Genomic DNA, 20,397 nt, shown 5'->3' on the forward strand with positions numbered 1-20,397 from the left:
GACGTATAATTCCAAGTGGAAGAACATTTCTTTTGTATTGGATCACTTACAGTTCCATTGCTAAATTTAAACAAAATCTACCGACACATCTTCAGAACTTGAGTGATCTCATGACTTTCAGAAAATCCACAATTGGACATTACAGCAAAAATACTGAACTTACGAGCTTAATTTTGAAATAAAAAGATGGTTCTTATTGAAAAATTGGTATATCTGTTTGTATCCACTTATATGTATATATATAAATATAAATATATATATATATATATATTCATGTTTAAATGTACTTTCAATCCGTAGTGTGATTTAATTTACGTACGTTGATGTGATTTGATACAATTAAATATAAGTCGGTGTAATATCGATGTATTGATCCGCTGTATTTGTCCATCCTTGTAAGAGAACATACCCATCTATCCAGAAATTCATTCATCAATTTGAGACAGTTCATTTATCAACACTGGGGAGATTACCCATCCTATAATTCATCCATCCATGGGAGTCTGGCGCTGGAGAGCAGTGCGTCTCCCTCTGCCCAGGCAGTAGAGAGGTATTGCGGTGTCGCGTGGCCACTAGATTTGTCCCTTGAAAGGCACAAGAGTGCAGCAATTGCAGCGTCTTTCTTGCACCGCCTTAGGGTTTGTCTCGTGCGATATGTGGTAGAGTCACTCAGACTTTCACCATGAGCAGCATTGGAGAGGGAAATATTACATTCTGGCAGAGACTGAAGAGGCAGAAACATGGGCTGGGCAACATGGCCCTCGCGGCGTCCACGCTGCTCCTCGCGGTGCGTCTCATCGACCAGGATAAGGAGCTGAATAGGATGAGAGAGCGCGAGTCCGAGCTGCTGGAGGCTTTCAGGTGTGAGAACCGGGACGTGCTGGAGCGATTTTCCAGGTTTCGTGCCTCTTTGGAAGAGGAAATCGATCGAGCCGGCAGTAGGTGAGTTCTGGATGGAGATGCTCTGCAATCAGGAGTTTTGGCGTTAGTTGCGTAAGCTTTTTTTGAGGGGAGGGGATTATAGGGATCAGGGAGTGCTGATGACGGAGATTGTGATGTTTGTATAAGGCGACGATTGGAGGTGTTGAGTCTGATTGAAGAGGTGACTTGAATCTGGAGCAGGTTGCCGCCGCTTTCGACCAGGTTACGGGAGCTGATAGAGAAGAGCAATAGGGAAGAGCAAGCTTCCCTCGCTAGTTTTGGAAACCAACAAGGTAAGTTGGGCACTACCTCCCTTTTGATAGATGCGCCGCTTGCGAAATATCCCTTTCTAGCATCTAAAATATCGAATACAACTTGTCAATACCATTTAATGTCTTCGGTAGGTCGGTTTCTTAGTACAACTAATTTGTAAAGGGCCATCCTCCTTTGGGAATGTGTTTGGAGTAGAAGACATCAATCTCTGTTTTGGTCGCGAAAGTGGCTTACATGTGTCGTCCCTACCAGTTGTTTGCTTGGAAAAAGAAGTAAATGTTGATTTTCTAAGAATCCTTAAACGTTTTTGCTAAATTTAGATTAGATCGAGGGTTTTGGATTAAGGTTTAGGGTTCCTGCGTTGGAAAGGGCTTGAGAGGGCTTTGCGCGTCACGGTATTTGTGACAGGGGAAGATTGGGTTACTGTCCTTAGGGTCGGTTTTTGAAAGCATTTGGAGATACAGACTTGTGTAGTGGTTGTTGGACTATGTCCTTTAGAATTTCATGTGCAAACGTGAAGATAAGGCTAGGAATTGAGATTAACTACAGACATACATCTTAAGAGCAATCTAATTGTGAGCTATCTTCAATTGCATTAGTTAAGTACGAAAAAAAAGTTTTCTTATCTATATATTTTTTGAAACTTTTCCGAGATATCAGTGGGTGATGTTTCTCTTGACCTATGCAGATCCAAATTTAGAGAAATTGCAAACCAAAGAGGCACTGCAAGCCAAAATCAAAGCCAGCTTCATGGTTTGATGGGGAGATCAGCCGAGGTGTGTTCTCTTGTTTCATCGGATTATTTTTGTAAACATTGGTAACTGGGAAATTTTCTCAAGGAATCTCCACATTCAGGCTAGATAATTGATGAAAATCCAAACTCCAACTACATTGATGTCAGCACTCTGAAAGGTCCTACTGATGGTTAAACATCATGATGGCAGATTGCAAGGCTGTGCTGATGGTGGGTGGAATGGGTCGATGCACATACGCAAAGGAATGAGAGCTCTTGTGAAGAAGACTTCTTACTCTCCATGTTTGATGGTGGCGAGTATAGTATTCATGGAGCTGTACATTTCTGGTGATGATAGAAACATATGCTCACATTGAAAGAGGAGGCCATTAGACATAGTCGATATGTTTCGAAAAGACAAGAATTGTTGGGTCGTTGAACAGGAATGAAATTCACAGTCCGGAATCAACATGAGGCACTGCAAATTAAGAAGTGAATATGGATCATTAGAGTTTCGTTCTAATTATGGCTTTGTCGCTCTGTACCGCAAGGAGGGTACGACCAGGTAATCACAGTTTTGGTTGGAGCACGAATAAAGCGGAGATCGTTACAGTTGAAATTTAATGCCAGACTTCTTCACATCTGAAAACATGACTTTATGTTCTATCCTACTTGGTTTTAGGAAGTTGGTGTTAGAGATTCCCATTTTCAGATCCTCCCAGAAACTGATGCTAGGACTGATTCCCCTGCGAGACGGTCAACACCAGTCAAACACCGTTTACGAATGGCCGCAAAAAATCAACTAGTTTCCCGCTGGAGGGATAATTGAAAGCCAAATGAGAAGCAATTGTGTCACAACTATCGTAGATGTTGTTTACCTGCGATATGTCATTGTTTACCTACTCATGACTTTACTTGTTTAGGGTATAGGGAGCTTAACGAACTCAGGTGGAGCTGGAAGAAACGGCAGTCAGTGATAAAGAATGAAATCTGATCGGACGGTTTTACTAAAGAACTAGCATCTGACGAAGTACAATAGAGCAGTCTACGTGAAACGGTCGCCAGACGTGAGGAATCATACACCTCTTATGTATGTACAATGTTTCAATTCTACATTTCCCCATCTGCTATCAGGTATGCAGAACTGAAAGGAGAACCGGCGACCCACCATCCATGCTGTCTTTACAATCGAACTCGATTTGTGCAATTTTATCAAATGTGTGCAATGTGCATTCTATCAATGTTAGTGTGTTCGAATGGTTGTGTCAGGAAAGATGATATCCGGATTGCGAATGTGAGGGTTCATTTTAGCTAAGTCTCGCCACTTCGCACCAGTTCCATGTACTCGTGCTGAGATGCTCCACAAAGTCTCCCCTCGCTGTACTTTTACCTGTGGCGCAGACTTAGGCTGAGACGGGGTCTTGCCTTTCAATGCCGGGTGTGATTTTGTTGATTTTTGCATCCCATGGGCAACAAGCCATCGCGTCCCTGCTTGAAGTTGTTTCTGGTTACCCCAGAGTTCTACCCTCCGATTGGAATTAGAGCTTTTATCCGTCTTCAACCCCGACACTGTGACATCCACAATCATGAATCGGGGCTTCTTAAGGTCCTCCTCTTCCTGGTCATCACCTTCGCTTATGCGCCGCCCCAGCTTCGGCTTAGGAGGAATCATCACCCTCTCCGCTTGAACAAGAGCCATCATGGGCGCCCCCACAGGTTCGTTGTTTCGTAACGGATCCCTAAGCTGCACCAACATGGCAAGAGTTATGGTATCCCCCATTAAGCCAGAGCTCGCATTCTTTCGGTTGTGACCCGTTCGTGAGTTCTGGGTCGCCACCTGATTGTCTTTTTGCTTCTCGTGAACCTTACTGTCACTCTTATGCGCAGCATTATGTGCAGCTATGACGGCCAGCGTTTGTTCCTCGGTCTCGCTTTCGCCACAAACTCCTGCATCGAGGCGCATCCACTCGTCCAAGGAGACCGCCATGGACATGAAGTTGACGTCCTCCGCACCTCCCTCTGGCAACGATATCCCAGTGGGCCCATTGAGCATGTTAACTCTGTTGCCTGCTCTCTTGAAGTTTGCTTCATCTGCCATGATTTCAATACCATAGGGTGCATCTTGGTCAGCCATTTCTGCTTGTATCTTCAAGCCCTCCAGAGCAAGAGCTTCAATCTTTAGCATGGCCATGGGTGCTATATCTTCAAGACCAATGTATTCGTCATTCGAATTTGCAGTAGTTCCATTCCGCTTGCCCCTACTTCCATTTTCGTAGGGATTTATTGCTGATAGCGTTTTGCTCGTCTTTCGTGAGGTAAGCGAGTTGCTTTCATCATACCCTATAGCCGCAACTCTGTTCACAGTGATTGATCAGTGTTAGCATGAGTTCACCAAATTTAGTAGCCCCAGGGAGTAGAATATAATTGAATTCGCTGCAAACCAGTGAAGTTCTAATACGCTAGGGGTTGTAATTTTACCCGTTCTGACAACTTTCAAGCGATTCTTTAAGGCTTCCAGGTCTTTGCTCAAATGAAATTAGATCCAATGGCTTTCCTGTGATATCCTCCAAGGGCATAGCCATTATTGCCTCGGCAGGCATACCCTCCATTCCTGCCACGGCCATTCGGCGCAATATGTCCATGGATGTTGCCCTCATTTCTGATGGCAGCACAACTGGATTAGATACTTGCATCACCAGCCCTCCACCAGCGCTACCTCCTTGAAAGTGTGTAGGGCTCATAGAACGCAGGGAGCCACCACTGCGAATATGCAGCACAGAACCTAGTCCGTTGCCCAACGGAGGTGGTGGCAGCAAAGGAACCAGAGCATGACTAGAATCAGGCGACGTCTGGGATTGAGGTGCGTCAAATGCTTTATCATTGAGGCCCCATTCTTGCATAAGAGCCTTGGTTTCCTCGTCCTCGAGCAGTTTAGCTCGCGCCTTGCTTTGCAATATTTGGGTTGCTTTCTGTAGCTCTGCTTCAGCGGCGTCCATGATAGCTGCAAGCTCCTCGTCGTCTTCGTTACCCCACTCTGAAAGTAGCACACAGCAAATTCCTCGCATCATGTCTTGAAATAATCACATTGTGGCTTAAGCTAAGTTGGAGGGGGGTGGGACAGCTTCCACCCAGTGAATCTAAGCTTCGACTCATTTCAGACCCGTTTCTCTAAAACCATAATTTGTACTCAAAACGAGGCTACGAAGTTACTTAAGTCAGAAAGAGTTAAGTCTTGAGGGCATGACGGAGTTGATTTTTTCAGACAACAACTAACCTGAATCGGCGATAGTGTCAGAGTCTAACGGCGAGTCCTTGTTGTCTTTGCGGGATGGGCTCTCATCAACCTTGTCCTGCATCCCGCCCATTCTGAACTTCGCATACTCTGGCAAGTGAAAATTCAGCTCTAAGCCACCTTCTATCAGCGCCTCCTGTTCCAACTGTTGTAGGAACAGAGCACGTGGGGAATAGTCTGCACTTTCAGAGCTGCAGGCTACGGAGCTCCTTTCGTCCATCAGTAAGCTCAAGAACTCATCAGCGACGAGGTCATGGTCATCCTCGTCGGCGCCAGCATCCCTACTTTCTTCCTTCGATGTCTCCTGAAGTTCGAGAGTTGGGATCGGTTGAACTGATTCAACGCTTTTGTCGTCTTTGACATTACTCTTTGAAACGGTGACATTTGTTGTCTTGTCTTCTTTGCTTTCTACAGCGACCACACTTAGTGTATTCTCAATCTCGTTGTAGGCTGATAAGGAGTCGTTTATGGTGTTAGCTGGTTCCCTAACCAACCATGACCGTGTCAGCTCTTCCAAGTCTTCTACGATGCCTTCATTCCACTCTTCGTGATCCTCAACTACACTCTCCTCTTGTTTCTTCTCATTTTCATCAGTTTTCATTGCCTCTCCAACTCCCTGAGGCAATTTCGCATCACCATCTTTTTCTGCTGGTCGTGGATTGGCTGGCTGCGGACTCACAGCAATTGGTTCTGATATTTTCGAATCTTCGTCATTAGAAAGAACCTCCGCGTTGTCCACCACAGCCTCGCCGACCTGAGCTTCAATAACTGCAGAATCCACCAAATCGACATCCAGAAGGCTATGAATTGGTTAGCTTGCAGCCTTCATGCAGAGTCAGTCAAAAAAGTAAGTGTTTACCCTAAATCTTTTGCGCAAGATCCTTCACGCCCATACTCAGAGATTCAACTTACTTCAAGACATGAAGAACCTCTACAAAAAACTGAGTATGATACTAACCGTCCACTGAGCCCCCGCGGACGTCGGCATCTGCATCCCCATCTGACAACCCTTGTACAGTGTCTTTGTCTGCTGCAGTATCGTCATTCTCCAGCGGAGGAGGACCAGGATCCACAATAGCACTGATTTCGCGACCCTGATACACTATATTGAACTCAGAGTCATCGTCTTCCTCGTCGGAAGCCTTGTTCAAGTCTCCTCCACCACGAGTTGCTGGTTGATTAAAGGACAGCTTCTTCGGCGCTCCTGGGAAATCCTCGTCATTTGTAAAACTGGGTCGAGATTGACCCCTTTGATTGGACTTTCCGGTGGAACGGTTTCCTTCATTAGGACTCTGTTCATCGTTTAGGTTGAGGTGCTCAATCTTCGTGAGTTCACTATCAGACGAAAGCTTGGACGTAGCAGGAGAATAATCAGCAACGTAGGATGACCAGTCTTCTTGGGTGGTTTCTTCCGGAGAATTTGGCAAGCTGCTGTAGGATCCGATGGGCTTGATAACGGGGGATTCAAACCTCGCACTTGACAAATTGCTCGTTGGTTCTGAGTTTTTGTTCAGCAGTTGACATCCGAATGTGAGAACTAGGATTCCGCCACTGGCCTTTCCCGCGAGCTTGAAGCTCGTGGTCCAGGTACGGTCATTCTCCTCATCACGACCCTCGGTGGATTTAGGAAGAAGCCGGGTGAGGTCCATTTTGTGCTTTCCAAGGGAATTCTCATCAACATCAAGGGCGATCACAGAGAGTTCGAAATTTCGGGGTTCGAATTTCATGCCTTTTGTGCCATCCTTGATGCCGAACACGTGTGTTTTTAACTTAAGAGTCTCGTCAAACTGTGCTACACCTTGGATAACGCGAGCCGGCATACTTCGTGTTCGTGTATCTTTTCTTTTCCACGTGACTGCGAGACGGAGCCCATGCATGACAGAGGGAAGGCTTTGAATCCGATGCAAACGCACAGTGAACATACAGTTGAATCGCTGCAGGCCAATGTGTGCTATAGCCCGAAAGGGTTTCCAGTTCCAAAGACTCTTCTTCTCCTTCGACGCTTCCAGGCGCTTGCTGAACTGCGTGTTACCTTCCTGCCACTGCGCGAAGTTGGAGACCTCCGGCAAATCTTTCTCAAAATCCTGTGAATGCCACGGCACCAGTCTCCGACCAGGTTCATCATCCTCAACCCTCTCGTTTCTACCATCAAGCGGGTATGCCTCGATCCTCTTTCCAAGGTCCTCAGACTGCGAGACACGCAACTGAGAACGGGCTGAAGTTCGTTTACCTGGGGTCCTTAAAGCAGCCGCAGCCGCAGCCAGCGTCTGTTCGGTGCTGTTCAAACTTCCTGCCGATCTCGTAGTCGTGGGCTCGCTTGACCTGGGAGATGATCCAAGTCGGGGCAGTTGTAGTTCCTTCCCACGAGACAATTGTGTAACCCCACCGTGATCCCTCTCGGCCACGGTGCCCATGTAGGGATTGTTCTCACTTTGTCGACTCTGCAGATCTGGAGAACCAAGCCCAAATTGTCCTCCCACATTGGAATTCTTGAGAAGCAGATTCTCTGCTTTTCGAGCCTCATGATAAGAAGGAGGTGCACCATCCACACTTCTCCGGGCGTCCACTTGTGAAGATTTGGGCACTTCATAACCCCTTGTAGCCATGGGTGGCTTGCCTTCTTCTGATCTTCTACTCCACGCTTTTGTGAAGGAAGCGCTCTTACCGTTGGTAACGATTCCATTGAGGCTCATAATTGCTGCGGTTTTAGTCTTGGTTTGGATTCCATCCGGCCCTCCAAGATAGGCGGATGCAGGACCTTTTACGCTTCTTGAGCTCAGGTATGGCGATGATGGCTGATATTCAGAACAACTGTCTCTCTCTTTCTTGTTGGAGTGGCCATTGAGACCTGTCGAATCCTCTTTTTGGTTTTCTTTTCTGTCGCCGAAGTTGGGCGACTGAGGTGGGTATGCCCCGCTTCTGAGGTGGGGAGACTCTGGCTCCTGTGATCTCCTCGGGCCAGGAAGACTAGCGACAAGATGAGACGCTGAAGTGTCTTTTAACGGTGGCCGACCATTCTGCAAGCCTGCATTGTAGAGTACTTGGCTTAAAGCTTCGAGCTCCCTCAGTAACTGTCCTTCCGTGTCATCCCTTCGGCTACCACCCCCTGGCGCTGGAGAAAGTGGCGTTTTCTTTCCCATTTCTTGAGTTCATAGATCTGTTACAACATGCGACCGGTCGACGGTCTCTTGCAGATCACAGGACTCACGAGTGCATCATTTAATATCCGTGCAACTAATAAGTTAAGATTAATTCGTAACCCTTTCCTCCCTACCTCTCTCTCCGGATGATGCTCCTGCCGATCAGCTCATAAACCCTGCTTTTCAGGCTCATGAATCGTGAGAGACGTTTCCCGTCGCTCCTATGCTTCTGCATCCATCCCTGTCCTCGTTGAAGGCTCACTTCATCAGTCTAAGCCCCAGAGATGCACTTCGACCATTGTTGCGATCGACATATCTGAAACTACCATGGCCCCAATCAAAACTGCACAATTAATACCAGGAGAAGTCATTTTTTCTGACCCAAGACCACCATGAACCAGTGCCAGTGTAGCTTGTCACCATGAGCAGAATCATCCATGAGAACAACAGATTCACAAATTTGAGCTGCAACGAATTTTAGTCACAGTTCTAAAGAAAGGCAGCTTGCTTTACCAACAATACTGAGAACACTCAATCCCCTCCAAAAACTCAATCTCTTCTCCCGTCTCTTTCCGGTCTCCACACTCGGGGAGTAAACTTACGAGAGCCATGGGACCCCAAGACCGGTAATCAATCGCTTGTATACAGCCCTTCCTACATCTCGGCCTTGTCATCGTATCTGCCACCATTACTCTCAGTCGACGGAACAAACTGCTCATCCACAAAGAAATTCCGTGAGTAGAGATTCCAAAATTCTAAGAATCTGCAGAGACGTTTGCAGCAAATTGCAAGCAATGAAACAATCCTAGATCCACTAAAGCACTGCATCTTCAATTCTCAGAGGCCAATTGAAAGCGGAAATCTAGATAGGCAAGCCTGGTGTTAAACCTCCTGGGTCGTTACTGCCGTTCCTCACCTTCTAGCCATTTCCGGTGGCGGAATTGCGAACTATGATCCTCCGATTCTTCCTCCTCGCAGAAACCTCAAAGCCTGGAACCACCAAACCCACTGAAAGCTACTCATTTCCAATCTTTCGCACGGCACAACAATAAGTTGCAAGCTTCAGAAATTAGTTATTCCTATACTGCATTCCTCATTTGCATCGCACTCCTACTACTAGGAAAAAAATAACACTAGTCGAAAAGACAAGTCGTACTACAGGAAACACACACTAGTCCTAGCTTCCTCCGTGACAAAAAAACCCATGGACACAACAAAGATTACGACGATCTCTTACAGTCGTACTGGGGTCCTGCGAGGCAGCCAATCCAGCTCATCTAGAACACTCCACTCTAGGACGAGATTATAAACCTTCGATCATTGATAACTCCGAAGGTGGCAGCGGCAGTGGCAGTACCAGTCTAGAGCCGGCTACGAGAAGCTGGAACTACCTCGTTCTAGCTGGATAAATGGCTCGTAAGCGGTGACAGTCTAGCATGAGATTGAGGATGATTGCACGCTTCTCGTGGCAGTGCAGCAGGAAGGATTGCGCAGGCAGGCAGGAATCCAGGCAGGTGCAGTAGTTCTGTGCAGAGAAGGTGCAGGGGATGACACTGCACGACTGAGAAGGGGAGGCGGGGGATATGGATGATGCGATCTCCATGTGATTGCGCCTCCTTCCTCGCGGATCTCCCCTTCCCACCCTCAGCCCCCTCCTTCAATTCTGTCCTGCCTCCCCTTCCTTCCCTTTTTCTTTCCCACTTCCCCCTCCCCTTCCAACCCAATGTAACTCTCGCGCAACTACGATCCGTCGCACGACCAAAATTCTACTTTTCCAAAGGTTAGCCACTTTGCCCACTACCGTTCATGATGACAACCATCGCAAAATAATACAACATTGTCAACTAGCAGACCTCCCAGTCTTTCATTTAAAAACATTTTCGTCGGGTCACGTTACATTGCCCAGCAGGAATAATGGGTTTGATTGCATTTTCCTACGGAGTGATACGATCGCATCTATTTTGGCCCTACACCTATTCGACAATCCGGTAAAAAGAAGACATAGCAAGTGATGGTGATTTTTACAGAACATCTCAGTGGTTTTTAGTTGGAGAATCATCATGTTTCCTGCGACTCGCAGGTCATTCATAAAGCTGCACATAAATGTGTTGAAGCTCGCAAGCGCCTATACATGGTCCACGGCGCTGACAAGTGCTCGTCAAGGTAGGATTTGTCAGATTTGCCGTTTTCACACCCAGCTAACTTCTCACCGTGCTGCTTAATCCTGGTAGCTGAGAAGCATTAACGACCCAAAAGCAACTCACTCTAACAAGAGCAAAGCCTGAGATGTAGCCTTGATTGATTCCTATGATTCGAGGCATCTGTCGACCTTTTGCTGGAAAAAGAAGGGGGTTTGAATGAAGGAGGGTGAGCACGGTGTTGTAAGACATGGCTCCCAACATGATTTGGTCACACCCTTCTTAATGAGCACTCCATTTATACTCTACCCCCTTCTCGGCAAGGATGTTTTCCAGTGACGTCATTCGCTTTGCACGCAACAGAGGGAACACTCCGTCCAAGCGATGAAAACCCAGCCGATGTGAAATCACGGCCCGGTAAGGGGGGCGGGGAATAACCAATCTGTTCTAAAGATAGAGGTTAAGCATGACAAATTGACGAAGACAAAGTTTTTGTACAGCTAAACGTTTACAGAATGTAATGCAGGATAAGACACAATTCTCAGGCAATGATGCAAGGTCTAACTGGGAAAGTGAATGGTGACCGTCGACCTGTGGCAGAGTTGTCTTGTTGCCTGTCCTGGGAGCTGGGCATGGATCCCGTCCAGTGCAGTCCATAAGAAAATTACTTTGGTCTCTGTCAGCGAGCCTTCGTGTGTGTCCTCCCTTGTGGTTATTGCCCCTGACCTGAGCTACACAGAACTAAGCGTGGTACTTTCTCTGAGAAAATCACAGGGATTTCTAATCCGCCAGACCTGATGTGTCACACACCTTGATCTCGACTTTTGTTACCCACTCGTTCCCTGGGTTTTTTAACGTTTTCTTCACAGGTAAATGTTAGGTTTCAGGGATGGGTTGAACCTGCTGGGGTCTGTGGTTCAGTTTCTGGTATGGTAAGCTAAAATTAAGGTTCATCAACTTGAAGTAATGGGCAATCCGTCGATTTGGCTCTGCCGGGACGGCCAAACAAGTGTCTGCTTTATCGCAGACATTCCGCCTGGCAATGTGCTCAGTTTCCGACTTAATGAAACTTATATAAGTAAGCGATCTGCGTAACCAATCGCAAGGGGCTGAAGAGAGCAGTATGATGGACAGTTTGGATTATAGCATCCTTCGGACGAGTGCCTGCCGTTCGTGCTTCTGAGTCAGAATCTGAACTTCCAAACAGTCCTTGGTGCACGGGGAGGAATTTGTGAAGAACAGTCTGGGGACCCCCAGTGCCAGTGAGTAACTTGCAACTTACAAGTCGACTGTTACTTGTGGCTTGGTTTTAAATTTCAAACAGGTGTTTGGAGGCCAATCCACTGAGTCGATCTGTGACTGAAGGTGGATCTAATCAAACATAGACAGTGCTGCTGCCTTCATCAACACATTGGCTTGACATCTGACAAAAGCTATCCCATCACAAAATACCCTACTCCCCTTCCAGCTGGCTTCAGGATAAAGTACAATTCAGTTTTATAAAAGACAGCAGTTACACTCAGATTTCGGCGACTGCTCCGAGTTAGGTTCTAAACTCTATGGTCATGGAGAATGAAGATGCTTATCGTCAGAATACAGTTGACTTGCTGAGTCAAGCGCTCAAAGCCCAGGGCTTAGGTGTCCTGGGCTTGTGTACGTTTGAAGATAAGACCAACTTGTACAGCAACTCTAACAACCCCAAAATAGCCAACATCTAGGTACCAGAGACCCTAGAGTATGCACCCATAAGTTCACACGGGACTGCAGAGCCACCGAAGCACTGAATTTCTCCCGAATCTTTGTCAAAATTACTACAAAGTGACAGCTTCTCACCACATGCTTAAAATCATGTCCTCGAGAAACCTTCAGGAAACATAATTTGCGTATACGTCAAACCCCACATCACTTATCCTTTGAAGGGTGATACCAAGAAGCAGGAAAACATACGCTGAAGCGAAGGCCAAGATAAAGCTCCACAGAGATTCCTATACATCAACATCGACTACACCACCTTCTCAGACACCACAACAAATACATGTTGCATCTGGTTCCACTTTTCGTAAGAGATATGCACAATGAATGCAGCCTCCAGAAGCACAATTAGCACCAACCCCTCTCCGCCCCAAAAAAACTGAAAAGGGAAAAAGAGTAGGAGACGTCTTTTAAAAGATGAATAATATAAAAGAGCAGACACATACAACCAAGAACTACACGTAGAAAGAGAAAAGTGAAAACCAATGAAAAGAGGTACATGTAGTAGCTACACGAACCATCAAAAAGATGATTCTGTTTTTCAGTTCAAAACCCCATTTTGAAAATGTGAAAAGACAAAATAAATACTTGTAAAAAAAAAAAAAAAAAAAACGAAAAAAACATGTCGTGAAAATATTAACTAAGTATAAAATATTTACTAGGATGTGTCTGAATCAAGCACTTGTAAGGTTGTTTTAAACATAGTTGCTGAGAACACTTCACAGTTGCACTGCAAAGTGAAAGATCGTTTTGTACATCAATGCTTAGAATGTATATATATTTTTTTATAAATCCATTAATTCTGTTTCTAACTTAGGAATATTTTAAAAAAACAAATGTATGATCTTGGTAATTGCAACTCATCATAGTTAATGAGCATTTGAGTATGCATTAAATTGTCACACATTCTTATTTAAGTCAACAATTCCACTAATGTTCCACAGATTGGACCTCTTCTAGTTTGTTTGTTTGTTTGTTTGTATTTTACATTTTTTGAAACTTATGCAGAACATTTATTTTACATATTTTTAAAAACACACTCTAAAAAAAAACTATAAAATCACTTTTTAGTTAAGTATTTGCCTCATGGGGTAGAATACATACCAATTCAAAATCACCTCCATTGGATTCAAACAATAAAATTATCAATAATATGCTTTTATTGTTATGTCATAATTTTACCATCATAATCCATTAAATAAACACATGTTCCCTCTGTCTATTTTTAAAAATGGTTATTAACTACCCATTTAGATTGGCATCTTTAATCAATTCGTTTGGATTACACTAAACATGTACTAATCCAAGATATCACATTAATCACAGCATCTAAAGCAAAAGCAAAAGAATGTATCATATGACTCCATATGTACCAATTTCAAGACACATGCATACAAATTGTTCATAGCAGAAAAACACCAGAAAAAAGTTTATTCTGCATCTTTTGGATTGAAGAAATGAAATATGCATAAAAAATGCTGCAAACATTACTTTATTCTCAAACTTTTAAAGCAATAATGGCATCAAATCATTTTATTATATATACACTATACTGATGATGATGCTGATTATTATTATCATTATTATTTTACAATGCTACAGAAACAACTTTTGGGCTCAGGGGCCATGGAAAACTTCAATACTAATGTCACAACATCAAGACCTCAGGTATTGATATCAAAAACAACACAGTATGATCCAGATTAATAACCTTCTGAAAACGGGTTTTTGACCCACACTATTTTATCCATACACTAATAAAGAACCACAATGCCTCACTATTTCCACAATCGACAGCTGAGAATGGTTGTTCCTGAGTTGAGAACTTTTGTTCCCGAATTGAGAACGGAGGGAACGACGTCTCCCTCGGACTGGAGATTCGACGTCGCCTGTCGGTTTTAGGGCTTGGTTCGAGCTTCTCTGGATCGAAGTTCGAGCTGGTGGCTTTGTTTCCCTTGCACTGGAACTGCATTGCACGTTGCCGCACTGATGGTGGTGGCTTTGTTTCCCTTGCACTGGAACTGCATTGCACGTTGCCGCACTGATGGGATCTCGAATTCCATTAGCTCTTGTAGCTGTGCAGACCCATTTTTTTCGCGAGGATTTTCATGGGCTCCACGTCGAGAATACTGCGAGCGGTACTACTTCTTGAGCATTCGTTTGCATTGGGGTTGAATTCGGCTGTCTGTGAGTTATCGAACTGCTCGAAAGATTTTGTATGGTTTTGGATGGGCTGCTGAGAAAGAATCGGAGAGAGAGAGAGAGAGAGAGAGAGAGAGATCGTGGCTATGGTTTTGGAGTATGTTTGAAAATTGTATTTTAGGAGATTGTTCTCATTCATAAGCTAGTGAATTTCTAAGGCGAGGCTGATTGGAGGTTGGTTGGAGACTTCTGGCGCACCGTTCGGAAGCAGTTACGGATGCATTGTTCGGTTTGCGACTTGACGTGAAGAGCTAGTGATGGTTGCGGTTTACATGAAGTGTGGAGTGTTGTAGCAGTAATGGTAAGTGATGCAACGGTCTAGGGTTCAGGTTTTTATTGAGTGGTTTTACACAGGTTTGACTTCTTCGTGTTGAAGAAATATCAGTTTGATTGCTGGGTTGTGCCATGCTGGGATTTTGCGGTACGCACCCGAGGAATTGCTGTATCCAGTTCCGGATTGGCTCTTTATTTGTATCGATCGTTATTTTATGGATTTTGTTCTTCAGGGTTCTTGTCGAATGAGCAAAGATGGCGTATGCACTGGTAGATGATCTGGACCCGCTGTCGAGCCACACTGTAAAGGATGGGGACATTTCCGTTGCCGATCGTCTTGCGCTAGTTAAGTACGTTATATATATATATTCGTTGGCTTTTTTTGTTTTATTTCGTGAGAATGCCACTGTTTGTCACCAGCGCCGCGTTTTTTTTATTTTCATATGTCTCCAGCACCTTAAATTGATCTCTGAAGCTGGGGTACAAGAGTGGGTATTCTGCGGATTCTTCGATGGCAAGCATTGCAAAAGCCGATAGGTTTACGATTAGGTGATGACAATGGTTGGGGTGTGTATGTTCATGATTCTGAATTTACATTCCGAGTTATGACAATACCGGTTCCTTTGCCGACTGTGCCTGGTCTATTCCAGAGTCTATAGCCACTATATGCGTAGTTGTATTATTATGGCTTAGAACGTTTGCATTTTATTGTCATGCGCATCTCACAGTTTTGAGAAAGTACTAGTTTTTGTGCATATGATTGAGGACTGAGGGTGGTAAAAAAGAAACAGTTATTGGTTGTGGGAAGGAGGAAGTATTTCTAACATGTGATGAACATCGTGGCAGGGTTGGGGTTCTGTTTAGGTTAGGATTGATAGAGAAGGATGGGTGACGTTTCCTTCTGAAGGAGGGGATTTGAGGAAAAGGAGGTGTAAAGGTAAAGGGTGGAAGAGAAAGAGAGATGAGCTTAGACGGGTCGGAGTCACCGGCACCGACATTATCACAATCATCCAGTTGTGGTGATTTAGCAGCTTTGCTTGACGTTGAGCTATTTGTACATGAGGAATCAATGCAGGCAGGAAGACGGGGATTTGGTGATCTATGTGAACATGAGCTCCTCTCCCTTTGAGCTCCTCTCCACTTAGGTTAGGTTCTGAATTTGAGCGTGTTTCCGTGGCACTTGGGCGATTTTCACCCGGTAGCTGTCAATTTTTCTTGTCAGGCAATAGTAGAAGTTATGTATAGGTTTTTGGGTTGTTTGTAACTTTTTGCTGTTAAGTGGCTATGTTAACTGGCTAAGCAGACATTCAACTGGGTTAAGAGTTGGGCTTATAAGCCTACGACGATGGTTTGAAGAGTGCCTGATTTTTCATCAACTATTCCTGAATACTTGCTCCCATTGGTAGCGTGAAATTGGTGCGTTGCTCCTACACACTCCTGTATTGGGAGTTTATAAAGTAGTTTGTGAAGCTTCTCCATGTTTGAGTGTGTACTTTAGTGGTACTCTTTTGTTGGTTATATTGTTGGTTATATTGTGAGCAGTCTTGGGAGACTTTGAATCCTAGTGAAGAATCTCTCTTGGGAGACTTTGAATCCTAGTTTGTGCATGCGGGTAGCATTGGCATCTAATGGGATTTGAGGGAATGTAAGAGGTGGGAATTGCAATCACTAGACATTGCGGTGGTTTGTAGAAGTCATTTAACTTTTTTGGATTATGATATAAGATAAGTAATCAAAGTTGTATCAAAGATGTACATTGAAGTGACTTTATTAAAATATGAAAGAAATCAAGTGTTGGTTTTAGGTTTATTTGAGACTGAGTATTTAGTTTTAGAATTAAGGATTCAATTTTTAGGATGGAAGATTGTATAGTTTGTGGGACAATATAAAAAAGAGAGTGTTTGAGAAATATTTGCAAATCTAATCAAATCTAATGTGTAATTTTCTATAGGTGTTGAGGTGAAATTGGAAATTAATTTTATTAATCCATTATGGAATATCTTTTGGAATCATTGAAGCTATATATATTCATGGTTTGGAGCTATTTCCATGGTCTTTTCATGCAAAGATCTTCAAGCATAGTAGAACAACTTGAAAGAAAATCAAACATGAAGGTATTTGTGGAGATATTTGGGAAGGATATGAAGTTTACATTGAAGCATTTAAGGTTTTATTGAAGAAAAATAACTTGTTAAATAGAAACCAATGTGCTAATTTGTGCAAGAAAATTGAACATGATACAAAGGTGTTCGACCACCTAATGACTTGCACTAATGATGAATTGGAATTTGGACCATTATTGAATGAGTTATTTTTCATATTAAACAAATCTTATATTTTAGTAGAAAGTTGTGGAAAAGAGAATTGGTTTGAAGAAGCGATCTTCCAATTGAATAACAAAGAGACTTTTAGAGAACTACTTTTGGATTTAAAATGTTGTTGTGATATAGCAAGTGATGTGCTTTTGAAGCATTATTGCAACAAAGTTGAAGACAATACCTTTGCCACTTTTAATGTTGCAACATATGATGAAGTGAGGGAGGATGTTGTGTTTCTACAAAAGAAGTTGATGCATGTAAATGGAGAAGAAGGTTTTGAATATTATGGATTAGCAAAGCATCTACTACAAAGATTTGAAGACTTGTTTTGTTGCTTTGTATAGAATGTGGAGAGTTGGATGATTTGAAACTATCATCAAACATGAAGAGGCTTAAAAATTTAAAACATGTAAATGAAGGAAGCTATGGTGAAGTTTATAAATCAAAGTGGTTAGGACTTGTGTGTGCGACTAAAAAGATGGATGTTGAATTTGATAAAATGTTTATCAAAGAAGTGAGCATTTTAGCTAGTTTGAACCATCCCAACTTGATAACATATTATTTTGCAATGAAAGATAGTGCCAATGGAAGTATTGAGTCTTTTGTAATAAAAGGCAAAAAAGAGTATTTTTATATTGGAATGGAGTTGATGCAAAACAATTTGAGCAATATGTTGGAAGAAGAAAAAGAGGTATCTTATATTTTTCTTATTGACATTATGCATTAAATTACAAAAAAGATGTATTACTTGCATGACATACACATTGCACATTGAGATCTAAATCTTGAGAATGTTTTGGTGAATATTATGGAGTCAAAGATTATGAATAAGATAATTCGACATGCTGTTGTGAAAGTGATTGACTTTGGAATGTCCAAGATTGAAATTGGAAGAAATCCAAAAGCCACAGAGAATAATAACATTTATGGTAGTCTTAGATATATGGCTCCAGAGGCATTAAGAAATAAATTTGAAATGATGGCAATGTGTCATTTTGAAGCTGATGTTTATTCATTTGCAATGATATGTTGTAAGATTCTTTCAAAAGAAGTTCGATTTTATGATGTTCATGGGATAAAAGAGATATTAAAAAGTATTGAGAAAGGTGAAAGACCAAACTTACTTTCAAATTGTGATGAATTGATTGAGCTTATTTAAGAATTTTGGAGGTTGAATCCTTTGCATTGGCCAAAATTTGGAAATATTTCTAAAAGATTGGAGTTATTAAAGAAAAAGCATTTAGTTGGACTTGGTGTGGCACATGCTCCAAACTTTAGAGCATCAAAAAACACTTATCATCAAAATAAAGAATTTTACCAAATACACCATGGAATGCCTTTGGTAAGACTTGTACTGAAAACTATAGAGATAATGTATTAAATTGATTATATTGATGGTATTTTGAACTTGTATTCACTCTTCTATGGCATAATAATATTCACATGTCTTAATAAAAATTGAAGTTAATAAGACTAGGTTGGAATATAGTATATGCATCATTTTGATTTTATTGTTGATTTTTGGGTGAATTTTCTAATTGTCGGTTGATATAGCTGAGGAAGAAATTTTTGGTAGATGAGAATATTTATCACATATAAGACAACAATGTGCAAATAAAGTGAAGGCATTGTATCTTGTTGGAATGCGTGGAATAGATAAGACCACAATAGCAAAGGCTATATTAACTAATGTAAAAGACATGTACAATGCCTCATGCTTTGTTGAGTGCATTGAAAGTGGTGGTGATTGCTATATAACTTCTTGCAATATTTTAGAACAATTTAAAGTCAAATCAAAACCAAAAGACATAAAAGAAGTTCAAGAAATGTTGAAATCATTCTTGAAGGAGAACAAAACCATCTTGGTCTTTGATAATGTGAAGAATCAAAGTCAAATTGAAGATGTTGTACCTATAGATGACCTATTTGCAAGCAATGGGAGCACATTGATTGCAACAACTCGAGATTCAAAAGCAATAAAGTATTGTGGTAAGGAAGTTCATAAAATAAATATTGAAGAACTTGATGAAGAAACAAGTATGAAGTTGTTTATCACACATTCTTATGGCCAAGAAAATCTACCCAATGAACTTATTGAGGTAGGCAAAAAAATTGTAAGAGCTTGCAATGGCCTACCATTGAGTTTGAAAGTTATGGGAGCATTTTTAAGAAAGAATAAGAGGTTGAGATGTTGGGAGCAAGCTTTACAAAAGTTGAAAAGGGGAAGAGAGTTGGATGGAGATGAAAACAATAGTAATTACAAGATTTGGAAGATATTAAGAGTGAGCTTTGATAATTTGAAAGTTGAAGAGAAGAGTATGTTTTTGGACATATGTTGTTTCTTTTGTAATGATGTGTGTCCACAAGGCATGTTGAAAGAAAGAGCATTGCGAATGTGAACCAATAGTCAAAAGAATATCTTTGGAGAAGATGTAGAATTGATGTTAGATACATTGATTAATCAATCATTGGTAAAAATAGACAAAGATGGAATTATAAGAGTATATGATCAACTACAAGACATGGATAGAAACATTATTGAAAATGAGATGGAGTATAAATACACAAGAATGTGGAACTTAAATGTAGATTCATTTCATGGATTAGCAAACAAGGTCATTTTACTTAACTATTAAGTAAATGACATGTAGAAAACTAATGATAATAAAAACTAAAGCTTTATTTAAATATTAGATTTTTATTTAATTATACTTATATAATGTTCTATTGATTGTGTTTCTGAGATGTATGTTGATGTAAAGTTATAATATTTGACAAATTAATCTTGTATTGTAATTAGATTTGTATGTACATTAGGTACATTTTTAATGGAGTAATTTTAATCTAATTGTGCATTTGATTGTGTTGATTTATAGTTGGAGGGATTATTTTGTAACAACATAAATAACTATAATATAGATGAAATAAGAAGTGCTTCTTTTTCATCACTTCGATTTTTAAGTTGTAATATTGGTGTTTTTGCTCCCGAAATTGTGATAAAGATTCTAAGCAACTTCTTTGTGTTGGTAAAGCATTCTCTTAGCGTAAAATATTTTTTATTAGACATGTCATGGGAATACAAATTAGAAGAAGAATTAGCAAATAAAGTATTACAAATGCTATATGATAAAGATGTTTGGATGAAGTTTGAGAGTTTAAATGTCATTCAATTAAAAAATTATTCTTTTATAGAGAAGTTTCCAAATTTATTCTTTAGAATTCCTACATTAATGGAACTTGACTTAGAAGGATGCTCAAACCTAACCATGCTACCAAATGAATTAGAGTATATGACTTCTTTGAGGATACTTAATTTAAAAAATTGTAGTAAGTTAAGATTATTACCAACATCAAT

At 41.8% G+C, this 20,397-nt stretch overlaps 3 protein-coding genes, 1 long non-coding RNA gene and 1 pseudogene across 12 annotated transcripts; 4 read left to right on the forward strand and 1 right to left on the reverse strand.

Moving 5' to 3' along the window:
• The first annotated feature begins 629 nt into the window (after positions 1-629).
• On the forward strand, positions 630-2,424 carry LOC112290233 (uncharacterized). The gene is made up of 4 exons (XM_024536322.3): positions 630-942; positions 1,123-1,214; positions 1,883-1,970; positions 2,139-2,424. The coding sequence occupies exons 1-3, from the start codon at positions 683-685 to the stop codon at positions 1,951-1,953; spliced, it is 423 nt and encodes a 140-aa protein (XP_024392090.1). The 5' UTR covers positions 630-682; the 3' UTR covers positions 1,954-1,970; positions 2,139-2,424.
• Positions 2,425-2,906: 482 nt separating this feature from the next.
• LOC112290231 (protein PLASTID MOVEMENT IMPAIRED 1-RELATED 1) lies at positions 2,907-10,008 on the reverse strand. 8 transcript variants are annotated; one of them, XM_090255416.1, is made up of 7 exons: positions 9,751-10,008; positions 9,276-9,349; positions 8,962-9,070; positions 6,178-8,681; positions 5,202-5,987; positions 4,406-4,961; positions 2,907-4,281 (listed from the first exon to the last, which is right to left on the reverse strand). In XM_090255416.1, exons 4-7 carry the CDS (start codon positions 8,357-8,359, stop codon positions 3,171-3,173), a joined length of 4,635 nt encoding a protein of 1,544 aa, XP_090111542.1. In that variant the 5' UTR covers positions 8,360-8,681; positions 8,962-9,070; positions 9,276-9,349; positions 9,751-10,008; the 3' UTR covers positions 2,907-3,170. The 8 variants fall into 8 exon arrangements, with proteins under 8 accessions (XP_090111542.1, XP_090111541.1, XP_090111540.1 ...); XM_090255415.1 differs by having other exon boundaries at positions 9,717-10,008; XM_090255414.1 differs by having other exon boundaries at positions 9,671-10,008.
• Positions 10,009-14,187: 4,179 nt separating this feature from the next.
• On the forward strand, positions 14,188-16,123 carry LOC112290172 (uncharacterized). Of its 2 annotated transcripts, none has more exons than XR_016506138.1 (4): positions 14,188-14,387; positions 14,598-14,752; positions 14,958-15,074; positions 15,571-16,123. It is a non-coding gene; the product is annotated as an uncharacterized LOC112290172 (long non-coding RNA). The 2 variants fall into 2 exon arrangements; XR_002972070.3 differs by having other exon boundaries at positions 14,610-14,752.
• Positions 16,124-16,819: 696 nt separating this feature from the next.
• Positions 16,820-18,561, forward strand: LOC112290410 (light-sensor Protein kinase-like; annotated as a pseudogene).
• LOC112290171 (disease resistance protein Roq1) lies at positions 18,283-19,630 on the forward strand. The gene is made up of 2 exons (XM_024536187.3): positions 18,283-18,384; positions 18,597-19,630. Exon 2 carries the CDS (start codon positions 18,686-18,688, stop codon positions 19,439-19,441), a length of 756 nt encoding a protein of 251 aa, XP_024391955.1. The 5' UTR covers positions 18,283-18,384; positions 18,597-18,685; the 3' UTR covers positions 19,442-19,630.
• Positions 19,631-20,397: the final 767 nt, after the last annotated feature.

This window comes from Physcomitrium patens, chromosome 13, assembly GCF_059467195.1.
Source record: "Physcomitrium patens ecotype Gransden chromosome 13, ASM5946719v1, whole genome shotgun sequence".
NCBI classification, from domain to species: Eukaryota; Viridiplantae; Streptophyta; class Bryopsida; order Funariales; family Funariaceae; genus Physcomitrium; species Physcomitrium patens.